This window comes from Bos taurus, chromosome 11, assembly GCF_002263795.3.
Source record: "Bos taurus isolate L1 Dominette 01449 registration number 42190680 breed Hereford chromosome 11, ARS-UCD2.0, whole genome shotgun sequence".
NCBI lineage: Eukaryota > Metazoa > Chordata > Mammalia > Artiodactyla > Bovidae > Bos > Bos taurus.
In genome coordinates this window covers 61915580-61936505 of record NC_037338.1, presented here as the reverse complement: position 1 = coordinate 61936505, position 20926 = coordinate 61915580, and the positions used below count along the sequence as shown (strand labels likewise).

The 20926-nt window shown below is 38.2% G+C and overlaps 1 protein-coding gene across 7 annotated transcripts in view; it reads left to right on the top strand.

The window, feature by feature from the left end:
• The window catches only part of WDPCP (WD repeat containing planar cell polarity effector), a 304438-nt gene that overhangs the window by 87095 nt on the left and 196417 nt on the right, over window positions 1–20926 (top strand). For all 7 annotated transcript variants that reach the window (XM_005212781.5, XM_059891308.1, XM_059891305.1 and 4 more), the window contains 2 exons: window positions 7270–7354; window positions 20410–20457. In XM_005212781.5, the coding sequence (XP_005212838.1) occupies window positions 7294–7354; window positions 20410–20457 (109 nt within the window). In that variant the 5' untranslated portion in view covers window positions 7270–7293. The remainder of the gene's footprint in view (window positions 1–7269; window positions 7355–20409; window positions 20458–20926) is intronic.

The window sequence follows — 20926 nt, the reverse complement described above, 5'->3', positions numbered from 1 at the left end:
CCAGTCTTTTGTTAGAATAAATTCAATCTAAGTTTGAAGTCTCTTTGAGACTCCTCTGCTCTTTAACATAAACTTTATTATTGTATAATTGTTTGGTTCAGTGTTGAATATTTCAAAAATCTTTATTTTTGATAATGTGACATTATTAGATATGTTTATGTGTATGGTTAATAGATAATATAATTCTGTGTAGATGGCAATAGGCAAGAGATTATGGGGGAATACACTATATTTTAGATAATTTTGAAATTACTTAATGATGACTAGAATACCTAAGTCAACTAGTGGTTTATTTTAAACTTGTGCTATTTAGTTGTCTTTACTTTTGTACATTTTGGTGACTAGATAATCCTCAGAAAGTCTATTGATAGTAAATAACATGTTCTAACTTTATGCCCAAGAAAGATTTCCTTAGGCTCTTTAAGGTATTTTGCTAACATACATTTCATTTTAAATGTCTTGTTAGCCCATGGTATCATCTGTCTTTGTTAAATTGCAGCTGTGTCTTCTCTTAGTTTATTTTTCTTTTCCATCGTGTTTTACATTAGGGTTTTGTTTTACATTAGGGTTTTATTTACCCTCAGGCTTCCTTTCCTTTCCAAAGTAGTCAAATAGCTGACCTAAGAAACCAGGGAAGATTCACTTAGAGGCAGTCCATAGAGTCGCAAAGAGTTGGACACTACTCAGATAACAGCATGCACTCCCAATCTTAAGACAAATAAGTATTTATTATACTGTGATCTGTTTTGGAAAGAAGGCTTTAAACCTTTTGAAGATGTAACTAGAAAGTGAGAAAGGTTCTCTAAGATCCTCTCATTTTTTTATCCTCAACATTTGGCTGTCATAGATTCTCCCCCTTACAAGAGAACAGTTGAGATTTAGATCAAGTTCAGTTGAAATCATGCTTCTTATTCTGTCATGAAGACTGGACGTTTGAATTCAGAATGGCCTTCTGAGACATCTGAGACTGTCATCAACTGCCTTATAAAATTAAACAAAATAAAATGATATTTAAAAATAAATGAAAATTAAATTATTAGACATTTTTTCTTGTTTAGCTTTTTCCTTCTGCTATTCTTTTCACTTGGATAATTCTTTTTCCCAGTCAACATTAAGAAAATTTGCTGTATTTTTAGACATTCATTGTTTTATTCATTTTTCCCTGTATAACTACTTTAGGTTTCTAAGTCCTGAATGTTGGGTTTTATCCCTAGAGAAATGCACAGGGGCACTGAGTAGGGCAATATTTCTCCACTTTGTTAGGCACTTTCTGTTTCACTGCCTTTTAAAGCCTTGTCCACATCCCCTCTCAGAATGCAGAAACCAGAGTTCTTGGGAAATTCTTTTCTTTCCTCCTTCAAAAACAACTGTTTATGCACTAATACACCATTTGAATGATACGAGCTCAGTCTTGACTGCTTCCTTCAGGCAGATTTTTCAAACATGGAAATTACAGCATTCTTTTTAACTGGTGGCATTCTTGAGTAAGATGCTAGACCTTTAAAGGTCTGAGTCTTTGAAAAAACCTGCACAGTTTGAAGATGGCAAGACATGTTGAGGATTAGACAGGATGTTGATTTGGTCCCCTCCCACCATGTCTATCTAGTAATTATGGATTTTTACAAATATTAAAAAATTTACTGTATTAATTCTTTTTAATTTTATATGGGCTTATTAGCAGATATTTGAAGTTCAGAGGAAAATAAGGATGAATAAGCTGCATTTGACTATCTTTTGCCTCCCCTCTAATGTATGACCCTGCAAAGCCTCCACCCTAATTACACATATTTTGGGGAACCTGCAAGAGTTGTCACATGTATTTATAAATAAGTCCAGTCATTTACTAGTGAACACTAGCCACCTTAGCCATTTTCTTCTCACCTCACCTGCCACACCTGCTCCATCAACACATTATTGCTGCCACTGTGTCTACTTTTGCTGGGTGTGGATCCTGCTTTGTCTGGATATCACCACTCTGAGTAATGCCAAAGGGCTGCCAGACCTGCTTATGTTCTACTGGGCACCAACCCCTGTGGCCACTGCACGACCCTTAAACCAAATATTCCAGGGGCCATAAAGCGGTTCTAAGTAGAATGTCTCTCCCCGCTTTGTCCTATTCTTTTTTTGTGGGAAACTGGAGCAATATTGTTTATACATCGGAGCATTTTTAGAAACAACTTGTACATTTTTCTCAGTCCTCCCACCTCCAATGAAACTACAAATGAATCCTGTGTTCAAGTCCAGATCATAGACTTTACACTGTGCTAGTCTCGGAATTTCCCCTTATGTCCAAATGCAAAGAGAGCTTTGTACTTGACATTTTATGCTGTCTATAGACATTGTTTTGCTTATTCTCCTCCATAATTTGCTTATTCTCCTCCATAATTTCCGAGTAGTTTAGGATTTTCAAATTTAGTAAAGATACACAGTGGACCACCCACTCTGGTACTCTTGCCTGGAAAAGTCCCATGGACGGAGGAGCCTGGTGGGCTCACATGGGGTCACATGGGGTCACAAAGAGTCGGACACAACTGCGCTTTCACTTTTCACTTTCATGCATTGGAGAAGGAAATGGCAACCCATTCCAGTGTTCTTGCCTGGAGAATCCCAGGGACGGCAGAGCCTGGTGGGCTGCTATCTATGGGATCGCACAGAGTCGGACATGACTGAAGCGACTTAGCAGCAGCAGCAGCAGCAGCAGCAGCACACAGTTGGAACTATGGGTTTTCAAGTTAAAAGCTTCTCTACCTCTTATAAATAATAGCCAGTATGGATTAAAAAGAAGCTGTGATTGACTCTTCATTTCTGTCATCTGCAGAATGTTTCTTATTTATTTCTGGCTCGTCTGGGTCTTTGTTGCCACTCAGGCTTCTCCAGTTGCAGCTACCTAGTCTTTGTTGGGGTGCGTAGTCTCCTCTCTACGGTGGCTTCTTTTTTGCCGATCACAACTAGGTGCAGGGGTCAGGAGTTGTGATGCGGGTGGGTCCAGCCACTCCGTGGCAAGTGGGATCCTCTCAGACCTGGGGATTGAACCATGTCCTCTCCTTTGGCATGCAGACTCTTAACCACTGGACCGCAAGGGAAGTCTCAGGGGAATGTTTTGACAAAATCTTTGTTACTGATTGACTTAAACTGAAAAGTAGACTTACAAGTTTAGTCTTCTTTTGATATGTAAGTAAAAGTGTGGCCTTCTGTTTTTGGCTAAAATTTTATCTCTAATTTGCATGATGAAACCTTATTACGTAGCTACTAACAGCTAAAATTCAGCCTTTGTTAGAATTCATAAATTCTCATTATTAGTATCTAAATAAACACTAAATTGAAGAGTGTTTTTATTTTCTAGTATACTCTACAAGTTATGAATTTAGTGCTCAGTGTCAAAAAAAAGTATGTGCCTGTTTCATCATATCTTTTCTTCCCTCTTCCTAGTGAAATATTAATCCATTTGCATGGCCTAATTCAATACTTCCTCTGGTGTAGAAGCTTGTCCACATATAGGTACTTTTCCATTATAAAATCCCTCTTGTACTAAGTTGTTCATTCATTTCTTCCTATGTAAGGTAGTTCAGTTCAGTCGCTCAATCCTTTCCGACTCTTTGCAACCCCATGGACTGCAGCATGCCAGGCTTCCCTGTCCTTCACCAACTCCTGGAACTTGCTCAAACTCGAGTTGGTGATGCCATCCAGCCATCTCATCCTCTGTCGTCCCCTTCTCCTCCTGCTGTCAATCTTTCCCAGCATCAGGGCCAAAGTGTTGGAGCTTCAGCTTTAGCATCAGTCCTTCCAGTGAATATTCAGGACTGATTTCCTTTAGGATTGACTGGTCTGATCTCCTTGCAGTCCAAGGGACTCTCAAGAGTCTTCTCCAACATCAGTTTAAAAACATCAGTTCTTCGGTACTCAGCTTTCTTCATGGTCCAACTCTCACATCTCTACCTGAGTACTGAAAAAACCATAGCTTTGACTATATGAACCTTTGAGATCATGTTTAATACTTCTTTGTTTTTTCCATATAAATTTACATGGTGCTAGACATTTGAGTAACAGCAGCAAATACTATGCAGCAATATTAAGATAACTAAATAAAGTTACCCTCAAAATAGTTCTGTGATAGGTACTTTATTATACCCATTTTGTGTTTGGGGAAACTTAGAGAAGTTAAGTAATTTATGCAAATTAGTGAGTAAACTGAGAAGTTAGAGAATTTCCCTAGTGGCTCAGCGGTAAAAGAATCCACCTGCAATTCAGGAGACGCAGGAGACTTGAGTTTGATCCCTGGGTCAGGAAGAGTCCCTGGAGTAGGAAATGGCAACCCACTCCAGTATTCTTGTCTGGAAAATTCCATGGACAGAGGAGCCTGGCATGCTACAGTCCATAGGATCGCAAAGAGTCGGACTTGACTGAGCACTGAGCACATTTGTACGTGAGTGTGAGAGGTTAGAAAAAGAAGCCAGGTAGTTAAGAGTCTAGAGTCCACATATTAAGTTTAATAAATATGAAATTTATTTAATTTATTAATTGATATCTTAGGCAGTGCCATGAGGCATGCAGAATCTTTTAGTTCCTTGACCAGAGATTGAACCCATGTCCCTTATATTGGGAACTCAGATTCTTAACTGTTGGACTGCCAGGAAGTCCCATTAATTGATTCTTCAAACCAATATTCCAGGCCTCACCTATCTGAATGACAAAGGTGCGGTTTACATATTCTAATATAGTAAGTATTTTAGTTTTAAAAAAGTACAACTATAAAGTAGTAATTCTGAATAAGTCTCATGAAACTGACTGAAAGCAATTTCAAAGAACACAGCTTTGGAAATATTTTGAATAATGGCAGGCTCACTAGTCACTCCCAGGTGACAACTCAGAAAGATAATAGTTGAATTGAAGAATACAGGTTAGTTTTAATATCCCTTTTTCTCTATTGCCTGCTAGAGAATCTTTCATGGTAATGAGCCCACTAGCTCTCTTACCCCATATCTATATATGTCACAGCCATCTTCTGGTTAGAATACCATATCTGGAGGTTGAAGGGTCTTTTGTTTCATCTCTAAACTTTTAAGGCACTTAAGTACAAGGAAGAAAGTGAATTCAGATCAATCCAAAATTTACTATTTATTATAGCCTGTTTTTTGCTACTCTTTTCAACTTCATTTTTCTATGATTTTCTACCATGCATCTTGATCTAACACCGTTGTTTTACTCAAACTACTGTGTATACACTCCCTCAGTTCAGTTCAGTTCAGTCGCTCAGTCGTGTCCGACTCTTTGCGACCCCATGAACCACAGCACACCAGGCCTCCCTGTCCATCACCAGCTCCTGGAGTTCACTCAAACTCACATCCATCGAGTCAGTGATGCGATCTGGCCATCTCATCCTCTGTCGTCCCCTTCTCCTCCTGCCCCCAATCTCTCCCAGCATCAGAGTCTTTTCCAACGAGTCAACTCTTCGCATGTGGTGGCCAAAGTACTGGAGTTTCAGCTTCAGCATCAGTCCTTCCAATGAACACCCAGGACTGACCTCCTTTAGGATGGACTGGTTGGATCTCCTTGCAGTCCAAGGGACTCTCAAGAGTCTTCTCCAACACCACGGTTCAAAAGCATCAATTCTGTATACCCCAGTACAGTAAGTGTCCTGTGGTTGCCGGCACGGGTCTGAAAACCTGTCTGTTTAGATTCAAAGCCCGCCTCTACTACCTGCTGGCTATATGTCTTTTCTATGTCTTAGTTTCCTCATTATAGGAGTAATAGTGATACTACTTCAAAGAGTTACATATTTGAGTTAATATGTGTAAAATTTTAGAAGAATGCTTGTCAAAGGTAGGTCCATAATATTATATGCTGCTATCATCATCATTTAACTGGTGAAATCCTTTGCTTCTCTGAGGTCCTGTGAACATTTTATAATTTCTCAGTAGCTTTCTCAGTGCCCTGCTGTTGCAAGCAGGCTTGAGCCCTTCTGTTATACTGTGAAATTGATTACTCTGCCGTTTCAGTAATTACTAACTGTGTCTCATTAGTTGAACATGCATCTGAATCTTGATGATTGTAAGTGCATTGAGGTCAAAAGTAAAGGTGAAGTAAGGACTAACAAAGCCTGTATTATGTCTAAAATTATTTTGGATTATCATTCATAAATAGTATGGGAAATATTTTTAGTCACTCCTAATGGGAGTTGGTGATGGACAGGGAGGCCTGGTGTGCTGCGATTCGTGGGGTCGCAAAGAGTCGGACACTACTGAGCGACTGAACTGAACTGAAATGAATGTTAAAGAAGCTGAGAGCTTTTTTCTCCATATAATAAATGTCATAAAATATTTTTCAAGCTATTATTTTCATATATTAGATGTCATAAAATATTCAGAAGTTTGTTGGAAATAACAGTTCTTTTTATGATCTGTATAAAGAAAATGTCAATAGTTTATGTATTTCTAATATACAGGAAAATTTACATGTACTATAATACATGTATTTCCAAGCAAACATTTGAAAGTTACTTAAATTCCTTTCAAATATTTATAAAATGTTACTTTTCGTTTTTCTTTTTTCAGATTGGCCTTCCTCCAATTAGTCCAAATTAATGAAGTTCTAATTAATTTTTTTAAAAGTATAAATGATATCCATCACTATGCCCTGCTGTTAGAACTGGGAGGAAATATAAGATGTAAAATTTTGCTATCTTTTTTAAAAAATGAATGTAGTATAGAATATCTGGATCTATCATGACATGCAGATGAACAAATTAATATGAATGCTAATGTGGTTTCACACAATTTACTTCTAAGTAAATATGTTTCCTATAATAGTAACTATATACCATTCATCTTGGGAATTCCATTTTAATTAGTCTGTTTGCATGTGAAAGATTGCAAATATTTGCTTTTTATATTAAAAATGCACCACAAAATGTTTTTGTACTTAATAACTACCTAGCAGATATTTCTTTTCCTGAAAAATCTTTAAATACTAAATAATTCTAAATATACTCAGTTTTAAAAATCATACATTATTAGAAACCCAAATATATATATATTCTTCTTACTATGTTTCTCAATGTGATGACGTACTAAATCTAGGAAAAGTGATTTTTTTTTTCATTTATTTCTGGGTGGTTAACTAAGGATATATTAAATTGTGTTTATTCAAATGAACCGTATCTCAAATATCAGTAGCGAAAAATTATTCTTTTTATTATTTCTAAGCAATCTTTATTTTATTGGCAATAGAAGATAATTAATTGACACCTCTTCTTAATTATTTTTTAAACAGGATAGAGATTCCTTCTGCCATCAGATGTCATTCTGCTTGACTGAACTGCACCTGTGGTCTTTGAAGAATACCTTACACATTGGCGGTAAATAAACTGGATTAATTTCAATATTTTTCAAATATAAGTTACAACAATATAAATACCTAATAGCAAAGGTTAGAGCCTAGATTCTCCAGTGAAACTGCATGATTTTCTTTATGCTTAATGAAGAATCGGCTGGTGGAGAGGAAGTTCTTTTCGTTGACTCTGATTAACTTATTTTTTCAACTTGAGTTACATTTTCTGTTTAAAACATTAATTTTATCCATCTAATATCTATCTCCTCTTAAGATATATCTAAGATTTTCCAGCTTTTTCCCCTGAAATTGTTGATAATAATATGTTTATATTCATAAATATTTACAGGCTTGCAAATGGTAAATGCATTTCTATATGATATAAAAGGAGTATTTCAAACATATAGCTCATATGTACAATTGTATCCTTGTTTTTTGCAGTTCACATTTTTTTGGGAAGGGAGTAATATAAATCTGTTTTAACAATGTTTATTAGTATTTGAGGATGAAGTGTATATCATTAGGAAACACGTTTTAAAAAATCTTTTCCTTTTGAAAATCTAAAGCAACTCTTGTATTAGGAGGACATATGTATTTAAATGTCTTCAGCATCATTTCTAAGAAAACGGTTTACCTTGCAAAGCATTGTTTATTTATAACAAATATACAACTACAGATGATGTCATTATAGTTTCATTACATTGAATGTGCTTAAAATATGTAAGGAAAGAATTACAGTTAAAGTGGACTTAACACACACTTGCTTCCTCCAAAGATTCTTCTAAAATGAGAGTAAATGAATTACTTTAATATAGGTGTAAACTCACAAGGACTAAGCGACTAGGAAAGGAGACAATTGCTGTTGAGTTGTTTTTGGAAGGCATAGAGAAGTTACCAAAGCTCAAAAATCTGAATATTAGATGTCTACAGAAAATTCCACTGACAGCAAACTTGGGTTTCAAAAGTCTTGAGAGGTACAGAAATTTGAGGAGTCAGATAATGCAAAAGGATGAGACTGTGGCATGAGGTGATCAGAAAGAGACTTGAAAATCTGTGTAAGAGGTAGTGAGACACTGGAAATACTTGATTTTGGGAAGTTCAAAACTAGCTGCAGTGGAAAAAGATGGGGGAGAGGTGCTGAACTGAAAACAGGGAAAACTGAAGTGAAAGCCTACACAGGAATATTCTTAATTCCTTTATAATCAAATTAATTTTAATATCAGAATGTCATAGAAGGAAGAAGCTGAGGGAGTCCTCTCTGGAGAGACTGCTTGGCCCCAGAGGGAAGGCCTATTTACATTGATATTTAACGTGGTCTTCCAGTGAAACACCCAGGTCCCTGAGTGGTCAGTGAAACCCACTGTTAGCAAGCCCTATTCGTGTATATTGAGCTTTTAATCAGCTTTCTAGTGACTCACTTTGAAATACGAACAGCAAGAAATGAAATATAGATGTTTCAGGGAACAGTTGAAAATTATATTAATCTTTTGGAAAGTAAAAATATGTAGCAGAAAATTTTTTTAAATTCAAATGGGTAAAAGAAATTGGGGGAAAAAAAAAAAAAACAGGGGAAGAAACTTATTTCACTGCTGATGAAAATTGAGTTGGTCCAACCATTTTAGGAAATAATTTGGCATTACCTACTTTAGTTGAAGATGTATTTTGCCTTGCTGTTATTGTTCAGTTGTTCAGTCATGTCTGACGCTATGACCCCACAGACTGCAGCTTACCAGGCTTCCCTGTCCTTCACCATCTCTCAGAGCTTGCTCAAACTCACGTCCATTGAGGCAGTGATGCCATCCAACCGTCTTGTCCTCTGTTGTCCCCTTCTCCTCCTGCCTTCAATCTTTCTCAGCATCAGGGTCTCTCCTAATGAGTTGGCACTTCACATCAGGTGGCTAAAGTACTGGAGTTTCATACAGTAGGTGAAGTATTTTGCCTACTGACCAGTAATTCAACTCCTAGATATATACCATAGTGAAAGCCTTGATAACTTGAGTGCACCAGGAAACATGTACAAAAAAATTCTTAATAGTATTCATCCTTAACTAGAAACCATCCAAATTTCAATCAGCAGGAGAATGGATAAATATATTTATGCAACAGAGAAAGTGAATGAATTCAAACTGTATGCAACAACGTAGATGAATGTCAGGAATATGTTATAGGGAAAAAGTTTAAAAAGTAAGCTGCAGCATACATACAGTATGTTTGCACTTAAACTTTAAAAACAGTGGCTAAATTTAATAATGTATTGTTTCAGGAGACAAGTATATGTGGAAGAACTATAAAGAACACTAGATTATAAACACAGTATAGCTCTGACAAGGAAGGGAGTGGAAGTGAAATAGAAAAGGGCACACAGCAAGTTTAAAGGTAGTGTTCTTGGGAGAGGGTTCAAGATATTAGCATAGGAAGAGCCTGAACTCACCTCTTCCCATAGACACAACAAAATTTAATTAAGTACATATGGAACATGGATGAATAGAGCCTCCATAACAAAAGGTAAAAGGACAGCACTGAGATGGGTAGGAGAGACAAACAGTATTGCCAAGGGGAAAAACCACACCCCAGCCACTGCAATCCACAACTGGGAGAGATATCAAAGGTACGATCTTCTCTCTCAGTTGTGAGGGATTCAGGTTCCACGTCAGCCATCCCAACCCCTAGATCCTACGCAGGAGAGACAAGCCCCTAAAATACCTGACTTTGAAAACCAATGGGAAATATATCCAGGAAAATTATAAAACTGCAGGGAACAGAAAACCCACTCCTGAAGGGTGTGCATGAAAACTCAGTTGATCTGAAAATCAACACAAAACACAAGATTGAGAAACATATGGACTGTAGGTAAAGGGGACCCAGTTACTCATCTTAAAGCCAGAGACTCAGGAACCAACTGGGATACTCCCTGGGAACTGAGATACTGGCTGAAGACAAGAAAAAATGTCTGCATGCAGGACTATAGCATGCAGGATAGAGTTCCCCAACCAGTGGTTAACTCTTGCCCTCTTGGACTGCAAGGAGATCCAACCAGTCCATTCTGAAGGAGATCAGCCCTGGGATTTCTTTGGAAGGAATGATGCTGAAGCTGAAACTCCAGTACTTTGGCCACCGCATGCGAAGAGTTGACTCATTGGAAAAGACTCTGATGCTGGGAGAGATTGGGGGCAGGAGGAGAAGGAGATGACAGAGGATGAGATGGCTGGATGGCATCACTGACTTGATGGACGTGAGTCTGAGTGAACTCCAGGAGTTGGTGATGGACAGGGAGGCCTGGCGTGCTGTGATTCATGGGGTCGCAAAGAGTCGGACACGACTGAGCGACTGAACTGAACTGAACTGCAGTGGAGGTGTGGAGTCAGCCACTGGACTGCCAGAGACGTCACAGGACATTTCTTATGAAGGCCATTCCTTCAAGACTGGGAGAGATAACTGATTTACTTAATATATAGACGTAAACACAGAGACTTAGGCAAAATGAGACAGAGGGTAAGTTCCAATCAGAAAAATACAGCAAAAACTTCAGAGCTATGTCAAGGCTGTATGTTGTCACCTTGCTTATTTAACTTCTGTGTAGAACACATCATGCAAATGCCAGGCTGAATGAAGCTCAAGCTGAAATCAAGATTGCCGGGAGAAATATCAATAACCTCAGATATGTAGATGACACCAACCTAATGGCAGAAAGCTTAAAGATCCTCTTGATGAAGATGAAAGAGGAGAGTAAAAAAGCTGCCTTAAAACTCAGAGGGATGGTACAGCGAGGGAGGAGGAAGGAGGGTTCAGGATGGGGAACACGTGTATACCTGTGGCAGATTCATGCAAAACCAATACAATATTGTAAAATTAAAAAAAGAATTAAAAACAAACAAACAAAACTCAACATTCAAAAAACTAAGATTGTGGCATCATGTCCTGTCACTTCATGGCAAGTAGATGGGGAAACAATGGAAACAGTGACAGATTTTGTTTTCTTGGGCTCCAGAATCACTGCAAATGGTGACCACAGCCATGAAATTAAAAGGTTATTGCTCTTTGGAAGAAAAGTTATGACAAACCTAGATAGCATATTAAAAAGCAGAGACATCCCTTTGCTGATAAAGATCCGTGTGGTCAAAGCTATGGTTTTCCAGTAGTCATGTATGGATGTGAGAGTTGGATCAGAAAGAAGGCTGAGTGCTGAAGACTTGTTGCTTTTGAACTGTGGTGTTGGAGAAGACTCTTGAGAGTCCCTTAGACAGTGCAGAGATCAAAGCAGTCAATCCTATAAGAAATCAACCCTGAATACTCATTGGAAGGATTGATGCTGAAGCTAGCTCTAGTACTTTGGCCACCTGATGTGAAGAACTGACTCATTGAAAAAGACCCTGATGCTGGGAAAAGTTGAAGATAAAAGGAAAAGAGGGTGGCAGAGGACAGGGTGGTTAGATAGCATCATCAACTCAATGGACACGAGTTGGAGCAAACTCTTAGAGATAGTGAAGGCCAGGGAAGTCTGGCGTGCTGCAGTCTATGGGGTTGCAAAGAGTTGGATATGACTTAGCAGCAGAACAACAATAACAACAATAAGCATCTATTTAATGTGCAGTAACATTATGTCTTTAAAAACACTGTATATACCTTAATTAAAAAGTATTTTATTGCTAAAAATGCTGAACATCATAGGAACTTTAAGCAAGTCTTAATCTTTTAGCTGGTGAAGGGCCCTGCCTCAATGTTGATAAGTTTTGGTTGCTGAAGGTTAGAGAGCCTATGGTAATTTCTTAAAATAAGATGACAGTGAAGTTCACCACATCGATGGACTTTTCACAAATGACTTCTCTGTAGCATGCAATGTTGTTTGTTAGCATTTTTAACTGAAGTAAAACTTTCAAAACTGCAGTCAGTCCTCTCGAATCCTGCTGCTGTTTTATGAACTAAGTTTACATAATATTCTAAATCCCTTGTTGTCATTTCAGTAATCTTCATAGCATCCATACTAGGCTTATTTCATCTCAAGAAACCACTTTCTTTAATCATACATAAGAAGCATCTCCTTAAGTGTTAAAGTATTCTCATGAGATTGCAGTGAAATTCAGTCTCATCTTCAGACTCCACTTCTAATTCTAGTTCTCTTGCTATTTTCACCTTGTTACTACCTCCACTGAAGTCTTGACCTCTTCAATGTTGTCCATGAGGGTTGGAATCAACTTTTTCCAAACCCGTGTTAATGTTGATATTTTTACCTCTTCCCATGAAATATGAATATTCTTAATGGCACCCAAAATGGAGTTGCAAAGTTGGACATAGCTTTACAACTGAACAACTAGAATGATGAATCCATTCCAGAAAGGTTTCTTTCTTTCTTTCCTTTTTTTTTTTTTTCGCCATGCCACATGGCTTATAGGATCTTATTTCCTGGACCAGAGATTGAAACCAGGCCCCAGCAGTGAAAGTGATGAGTCTAACTGTTGGGCCACCAGGGAATTCCAGAAGGTTTTCAGTTGGATCTGCCCAGATCTAGCAGCTATAGCCTTAAGAATTGTTTTTTGTAAACCATAAGACTTGAATGTCAAAATTACTCCTTGATCCTTGGACTACAGAATGAGTGTTGTTCTAGCAATCATAAAAACAACATTAATTGTACATCTTCTGTCAGTGTTCTTGAGTGACCAGATGAATTGTCAATGCACAGTAATATTTTGAAAGCAATCTTGGTTTCTGAGCTGTAGGTCGCAATGATAGGCTTAAATTATTCAGTAAGCCATGTTGTCAACAGAAGTGCTGTCATCCAGGCTTTGTGGTCCCATTTATAGAGCACAGGCAGAGTAGATTTAGCAGAATCTTAAGGGCCCTAGGATTGGTTGTGCACTGGCTTCTACTTGAAGTCACCAGCTGCATTAGCCCCTAACAAGAGAGTCAACCTGTCCTTCAAAACTTTGAAAACAGTCATTGACTTTTCCTCTCTAACTATGTAATTTCTAGATGGCATCTGCTTTCAATAGAAGGTCTTTTATCTACATTGAAAATTTGTTGTTTATTGTAGCCACCTTCATTAATTGGGACTTACCAGGTGGCTCAGTGATAAAGAATCCCCCTGCCAATGCAGGAAATGCAGGAGATGCAGCTTCGATCCCTGCATTAGGAAGATCCCTTGGAGGAGGAAATAGCAATTGACCCCAGTATTCTTGCCTGGGAAATTCCATGGACGAAGGAGCCTGGCAGGCTACAGTCCATGGGGCTGTAAATGAGTTGGACCCAACTGAGCATCTGAGCACAAGCACTTCATTAATTGTTTTAGCTAGATCTTCTAGATCACTTGATGCAGGTTCTACATCTACACTTGTTACTTCCCCTTGTATTTTTATGTTCAGAATATGGTTTCTTTCCTTAAACATTGTAAACCAACCTCGGTTAGCTTTAGACATTTCTTCTGCAGCTTCTTTACCTCTCTTAGTCTTCATAAAATTGAAGAGTTAGGACCTTGTTTTGCATTAGGCTTTGGCTTATGGAATGTTGTGGCTGATCTGTCCAGGTCGCCAACTCTTTCTCCATTATCACCAATAAAGTTGTTTCTTATCATTTGTATGTTCAGTGGAGAAACATTTTTTCCTTTAAGAACCTTTCCTGTACAGTCACAACTGATCTGTTTGACTCAGGAGGCCTAGCTCTCAGCCTCTCTTGACTTTGAACATGCATTCTTCAGTGTATATGTTAGTCATGTCCAACTGACCCCATGGACTGTAGCACACCAGGCTCCTATGTCCATGGAATTCTCCAGGCCAGAAAACTGGAGTAGTTTGCCATGCTCTTCTCCAGGGGATCCTCCCAACCGAGGGATTGAACCTGGGTCTCCCACATTGCAGTCAGTAAGCTTATGGGTCTCTCACATTCCTCAGTAAGCTTAATCATTTCTAATTTTTGATTTAAAGTGATTTAAAGTGCAATTCTTCCTTTCACTTGGACACTTAGAAACCTCTGTAGGGTTATCAGTTGGCTTAATTTTAATATTGCTGTGTCTTCAGGAATTGTTATTGTTATTCAGTTGCTAAGTGCTATTCAACTCTTTGCAACCCAATGGACTTCAGCATGCCAGGCTTCTCTGTCCTTCACTGTCTCCAGGAGTTTGCTCAAATTCATGTCCATTGAGTCGGTGATGCCATCCAACCACTCATCTTCTGTCACCCCCTTCTGCTGCGCTCAGTCTTTCCCATTTCCCAGGGTATTTTCCATTGAGTTGGCTCTTCACATCAGGTGGCCAAAGTATTGGAGCTTCAGCTTCAGCATCAGTCTTTCCAATGAATATTCAGGACTGATTTCCTTTAGGATTGACTGGTTTGATCTCATTGCTGTCCAAGGGACTCTCAAGAGTCCTCCAGCACAACAATTTGAAAGCATCAATTCTTTGGCATAACTTTTATTTAGTAATAAATACACATTCAGAAAACTCCAGGAGATAAGAGAAGGACAGGGAAGCCTGGCGTGCTGCAGTTCATGGGGTTGGAAAGAGTCGGACACTGAGCCACTGAACAACAGCAACAAATGCATTCAGAAAAAACTCAAGAGAAAAACACAGTGTTATGAAAAACACAGTATTTCAGGAAATACAAGAAATTAAACTTTTTCTTTTCTAGATTTTATACAGTGAACACATTACTTCTGTAATCAAGAAGCCAAATTATATTGACATTGGCATAAGAATGATAGAAAAAAAGGAAATGAACGCTATGACCAGAGACAGTGGTGCACACAGGTCCCAGGAGGCAGTAAGATCTGCCCCACCTGGGTCTTCAGCAGGGCTTCTCTGTTCTCCTTCCCGGGAACATTCTTTCTGAACCCATGTGCAATCCTACCTCTTTAGGGCTCAGCTTTACTAAGTCACCTAGAGAAGCCTTCACTGCCTTTGAGACTAAGTTCGTAACCCTCTTACATATTCTCATTATGTTTAACATTTAAAGTAGTTTTTGAATTGAGGTATAATTGAGTTATAACATTAAGTTAGTTTCCAGCATACAGCATAATGATTTGGTAAGTCTGGTTAATATCCACCACCATACATAGTTTTTCCTGTGATAAAGACTTTTAATATTTATCTCTTGGCAATTTTCAAATATGCAATACATCGTTATTAACTGGAGTCACCATGCTGTATATGATATCCCCATGACTTGTTTATTTTATAACTGAAGTTTGTGCCTTTGATCCCCTTCACCCATTTCATCTACCCTCCCCTTCACCCTCCTGACTTTGGCAACCAATCTGTTCCTGTGTCTGTGAGCTTGTGGTTTATTTATTTATTTTTTTAAGATTCTGCATGTAAGTGGAGTTCTACGGCATTTGTCTCTCTCTGACTTGTTTAACTTAGCATAATGCCCTCAAGGTCCATTCAAGTTGTCACAAATGGTAGGATTTCATTCTTTTGATGGCTTAATTCCATTCTGAATATATACCGCATCTTCTTTATCCATTCATTCATTGATGGGTACCTAGATCTTGACTATTGTAGATAATGCTGCAATGATCATGATATAATGGTACCTATATCTTTTTGAATTAGTGTTTTTATGTTCCTTGGATATATACCCAGAGGGGAAGTTGCAGGATCACATGATAGTTCTACTGTTAAATTTTTGAGAATCCTGCATACTGTTTTCCATAGTGAATGCACCGATTTACATTTCCACCAGCAGTGCTGAAGTGTCCCCTGTTCTCCACATCCCTTACCAACATTTGTTATTTATTACCTTTTTGATAAATGTTATTCTAAATAATCTGAAATAATCACAAAGTTTTATTGGAAAGTTGCTAGTATAGAGAATTTTTTTTCTTGAACCATTTGAGAGTAAGTTACCAACCTGATGCCTCACCACTCCCAAATACTTTAGTGTGTGTTTCCTAAAGAAAAGGTGTAGTCCAGTGTCACATATATAACCATCAGAATCAAGAAATTAATGGTAATAATAGTACTACCATCTAACACGCAGAGTTTCACCCATTGTCCTTTTTTAAAAAATTAATTTATTTTTTGGCTGTGCAGGATCTTCATTGCCTTGCGGCCTTTCTCTAGTTGTGACAAGAGAGGGCTGTTGTATAGCTGCACTGTGCAGCTTCTCATTGTTGTGGCTTCTTTCGTTGCAGAGCACAGACTCTAGGGCACATGGGCTTCAGTAGTTGTGGCACGTGGGCTTAGCAGTTGTGGCTCCAGGCTCTAGAACACAGGCTCAGTAGTTGTGGCACATGGGCTTAGTCGCTCAATGACATGTTGGTTCCTGGATCAGGAATAAAACCCATGTCTCCTGCATTGGTAGGCAGATTCTTCACCATTGAGTCACCAGGGAAGCCCCAACTATCCTTTTTGTAGCAAATGGTTGTTGTTCAGAATTATGTTACATTTAGTTATCATGTCTCTTTAGTCTCTAATTCTGGAAGAAATCCTTCAGCTTTTTAATTTTTAAAAATTTATTTATTTATTATTTTTTTATTATTATTTTTTTCCTTTTTTTTAAAATTTTATTTTATTTTTAAACTTTACATAATTGTATTAGTTTTGTCAAATATCAAAATGAATCCGCCACAGGTATACATGTGTTCCCCATCCTGAACCCTCCTCCCTCCTCCCTCCTCCCTCCCCATACCATCCCTCTGGGTCGTCCCAGTGCACTAGTCCCAAGCATCCAGTATCGTGCATCGAACCTGGACTGGCATCTCGTTTCATACATGATATTTTACATGTTTCAATGCCATTCTCCCAAGTCTTCCCACCCTCTCCCTCTCCCATAGAGTCCATAAGACTGTTCTATACACCTAGATGTCCATCAGCAGATGAATGGATAAGAAAGCTATGGTACATATACACAATGGAGTATTACTCAGCCATTAAAAAGAAAACATTTGAATCACTTCTAATGAGGTGGATGAAACTGGAGCCTATTATACAGAGTGAAGTAAGCCAGAAGGAAAAACACCAATACAGTATAATAACGCATATATATGGAATTTAGAAAGATGGTAACAATAACCCTGTGTACGAGACAATAAAAATTTATTTTTTAACTTCTGTGACTTCAACACTTAGGAAGATTTTATACCACTTACTTTGTAGTATATCCCTAAATTTAGATACATTTGAAGTTTCCTCATAAGTAGGTTCAGATTATGCTTGTTTGGTGGGAAGTATACAGAAGAATAGTGCTGTATTCTCAATGCATCCTAACATGCAGTGCACAATTTCAATCCATGTCTTTACTGATGGTGTTCATGATCACTTGGTTAAGGTGGTGTCTGCTAGGCTGCTCCACTGCAAAGTTACTTTCTCCTTTAGAATTAATATTTTGCAAGGTGTTACCTTGAAAATATGTGGATATCTTATTCTTCATTAAACTTTAAATATATTTTTAATAGGTGTATGTATTTTTTAAAAACGTGAGTGATCTGTGATGATCTTTTATTTTTTTTTGCCGTGTGGGCTCTTAGTTCCCTGAGCAGGGGTTGAAACTGTTCCCCTTGTACTGGAAGCACAGAGTGTTAACCACTGGACTGCCAGGGAAGTCCCTAAATGTATTTTTAACTTAATTTGTCCCTATGGGCTCAGGTACCATTTTATTCAATGATTTTAATCCTTTAGTACCATTATTTATTCTGATGTTTAAGCTGTCCCTGAGTGGTCAGTGGGACACCTTGCAAGCTGACTTATCATTGTGCCACATCCCTATCAATACTTGGGCATTTCTATTCTTTCTGGCACAACAGATCTGATCTATCAGACTGTTATTATATTGATACCTTCCCTTCCTCAGTGCTAGAATTAGCCAGTTCTCTAAGGAGCTTGGTTCCTTTTAGAGGAGAATGGTTTCTAGAAGCCAAGGTGTGCTTCAGGTACACTCATTGCTCTTGGAGTATCGTTGCTTCCAGGCACTGTCAGAGGCCAGAGCTTAGGGTATGTATGTATGTATGCATACACACTTACTTGCATCCACATTCATAACTACCTCTGTATATTGAAAACCGTGAGTTCACACCAGTACCTTAAATTCTAATCTATCACCACAGGGTTCATTCTAATGTTCTCTCTTTTTTATATTTGTACTTCTCACACAGTGGGAGAGCTGGGGCTTCCGTATCTTTATTTTTTTAAAATCACCCTGTATGCAGACAGTCTTCTATCTCTTTGGCAACTCTCTTCCCTGCATGGATATCTCTGTAGGTTCTGATACCCTTTGTTGGGCTCCCCGTGTATGTGGATGTCCTCCATGCTTTATTCAGCCTCTGACAGCCAACACAAGGCCATTGCTCCTATGAATGTCCCTCTCACCCTGCGAGGGCTCTGACATACCATGTCAGACTCACTCTCCGTATCCGCATCTTGTCCTGCTTTTAAGAGCCATGCTAAGTCTCATCAGTCGTGTCTGACTCTATACGACCCCACAGATGGCAGCCCACCAAGCTCCTCCATCCTTGGGGTTCTCCAGGCAAGGATACTGGAGTGGGTTGCTATTTCCTTCTCCAATTTTAAGAGCCATACTCTGGTCTAAATGCAGTAGTTCAGACTTGTGCACAGAATTCACGGCCACTTGTTATCTTCATAGTTCTATTCTAGAGTTGTAATATATGGATGCATGAAATGATGGAATATTGGAGGATATTGCCTGTGTACAGTAATGCATATGGTTCTTAGATTTCTTTTTTAAGAATCTTTTTATTATTCCTGGTTTGGGAAGATCCCCTGGAGAAGGGATACGCTACCTACTCCAACATTCTTGGGCTTCCCTGGTGGCTCAGCTGGTAAAAGTATACTCCTGGAGTAGGGGAGACCTGGGTTCAATCCCTGGGTTGGGAAGATCCCTTGAAGAATGAAAAGGCTACCCACTCCAGTATTCTGGCCTGGAGAATTCCATGTACTGTATAGTCCATGGGGTCACAAAGAGTTGAACACAACTGAGTGATTTTCACTCACTTTATTAAAGTATTATATGTATATTGAAAAGTGTAAAGATTACAAAGATATGTTTTGAACTATCAAAAAGTGAACATACCCATAAAATCCTCAGCTAGGTCAAGAAATAAAATATCAGTATCTTAGGAGCCTGACTCATGACCTTTCCCTGGCACTCCTTATTAGATACTGTCAATATAACAAACAGAAATAAACTGAACTCTTTAAATTATATGTCTCAATTAGTGACATAATGAAAAAAATGGAACTTCAGTAAGTATACACGATTGACTATTTTGAAAAAACTATATTGGAGAAGTTAATTATAGCTTTTGGGGGGAAGTTTTATCCTTCAGTTTGAGAAAGTTCAGAGCAGTCAGTCACTAGGGGGCAGCCTGTACTGCTTCCACTTTAGAAATAGCTGTATCCTTTTGTTAGTAACTTGAATTATTTTGCACGGAAGGAAGCAAATGTTACCTCAAAGAAAGAAGTATTTCAGAGTTCACAGATAGGAAGAAAATGGACAGTTATTTTATTCTCCTGTAAATCAACTACAAGGACAGATTCCATGGTTAAATCTCTCTCAGCATCTAGGAAACCTGTCTTTGCTTTTGTAACCCCAGCAGAGCATCCGAACTTGAATGGGTTCGGAAGGGTTTTTGAGTCTAAACAAGCTTCAGATAATTTATCCATACCTTCCTTTAACCCTTCCTTTTCTGCAGATTTCCCCCAAATACTCTTCTGGATTCAAGTTAAGTCAGAGAAAAAAAAAAAAAACAAAAACACAGCTCAGAATTCTTCTAGCCACTTTCATTTGGTATTGTTTAGTGGTAGTTCCTTTTGGTAGTGCCCTGTGAAAAATATCAGAGGAATCTTGAGAGAAAAAAGTTGGTCATCCTTGATATCACTTCTTTACCCTTCCTTTCCTCATGCCATTCTAGTGTTGTATATTTCTCTTCTAAGTGGACTGATAAACTTGCATTTCGTTCATATCCCTAGAAGAGACGAACCCATGTCTGGACAATTTCAAAGTATTTTATTTCCAGTAACATACAGGTTGTTTCTGTCCTCCTCCTTATCCACCTCCAACCCTACCTTATAGTATGGGTTTGCTTCTCATTCTCCATAACTTTTTACTATAATCTAATGTTATTTCTTCCTTTCTATAGATAGAGACATTGGGATCTACCAGTATTATGACAAGAAAGAGCCATCAGGTAAAGTATCTGTTCTATTAAACTAATTTTTATAAACTTACTATTCTAAATTATAAAATACTGACTTAAAAACTCTGTTTTTATGCACTTTAAATTCTAGAATTTCAAGAATGTTTACTCCAATTCTTTAGAAAAATGCTAAAGTTAATATGTTTTATATAAATAAAGCAGTATTGAACTAGTAGCAGAATAAATTCAAAACTAGTATTGAATAAAGTAGCAGAACATGAAAATTTTCATTTTACTTCTGATTAAACGGATAACTGGACAGTATGTTCTCATTTTTTTATCACTGTCCCAGTAGAGGGCATTGTTAATGCATGGGTCCTACTGATGCTGGGCTCCCGGGTCCTCACCTGATATCTGGAATAGGCATTTCTGAGTGAATGATCAATTTTCTTTATCTGATTAATCCTGTTAATCCCAGAAGTTTCTTGATGGGCCAAGAGGTCTTCCCAGCTAGAGTTCC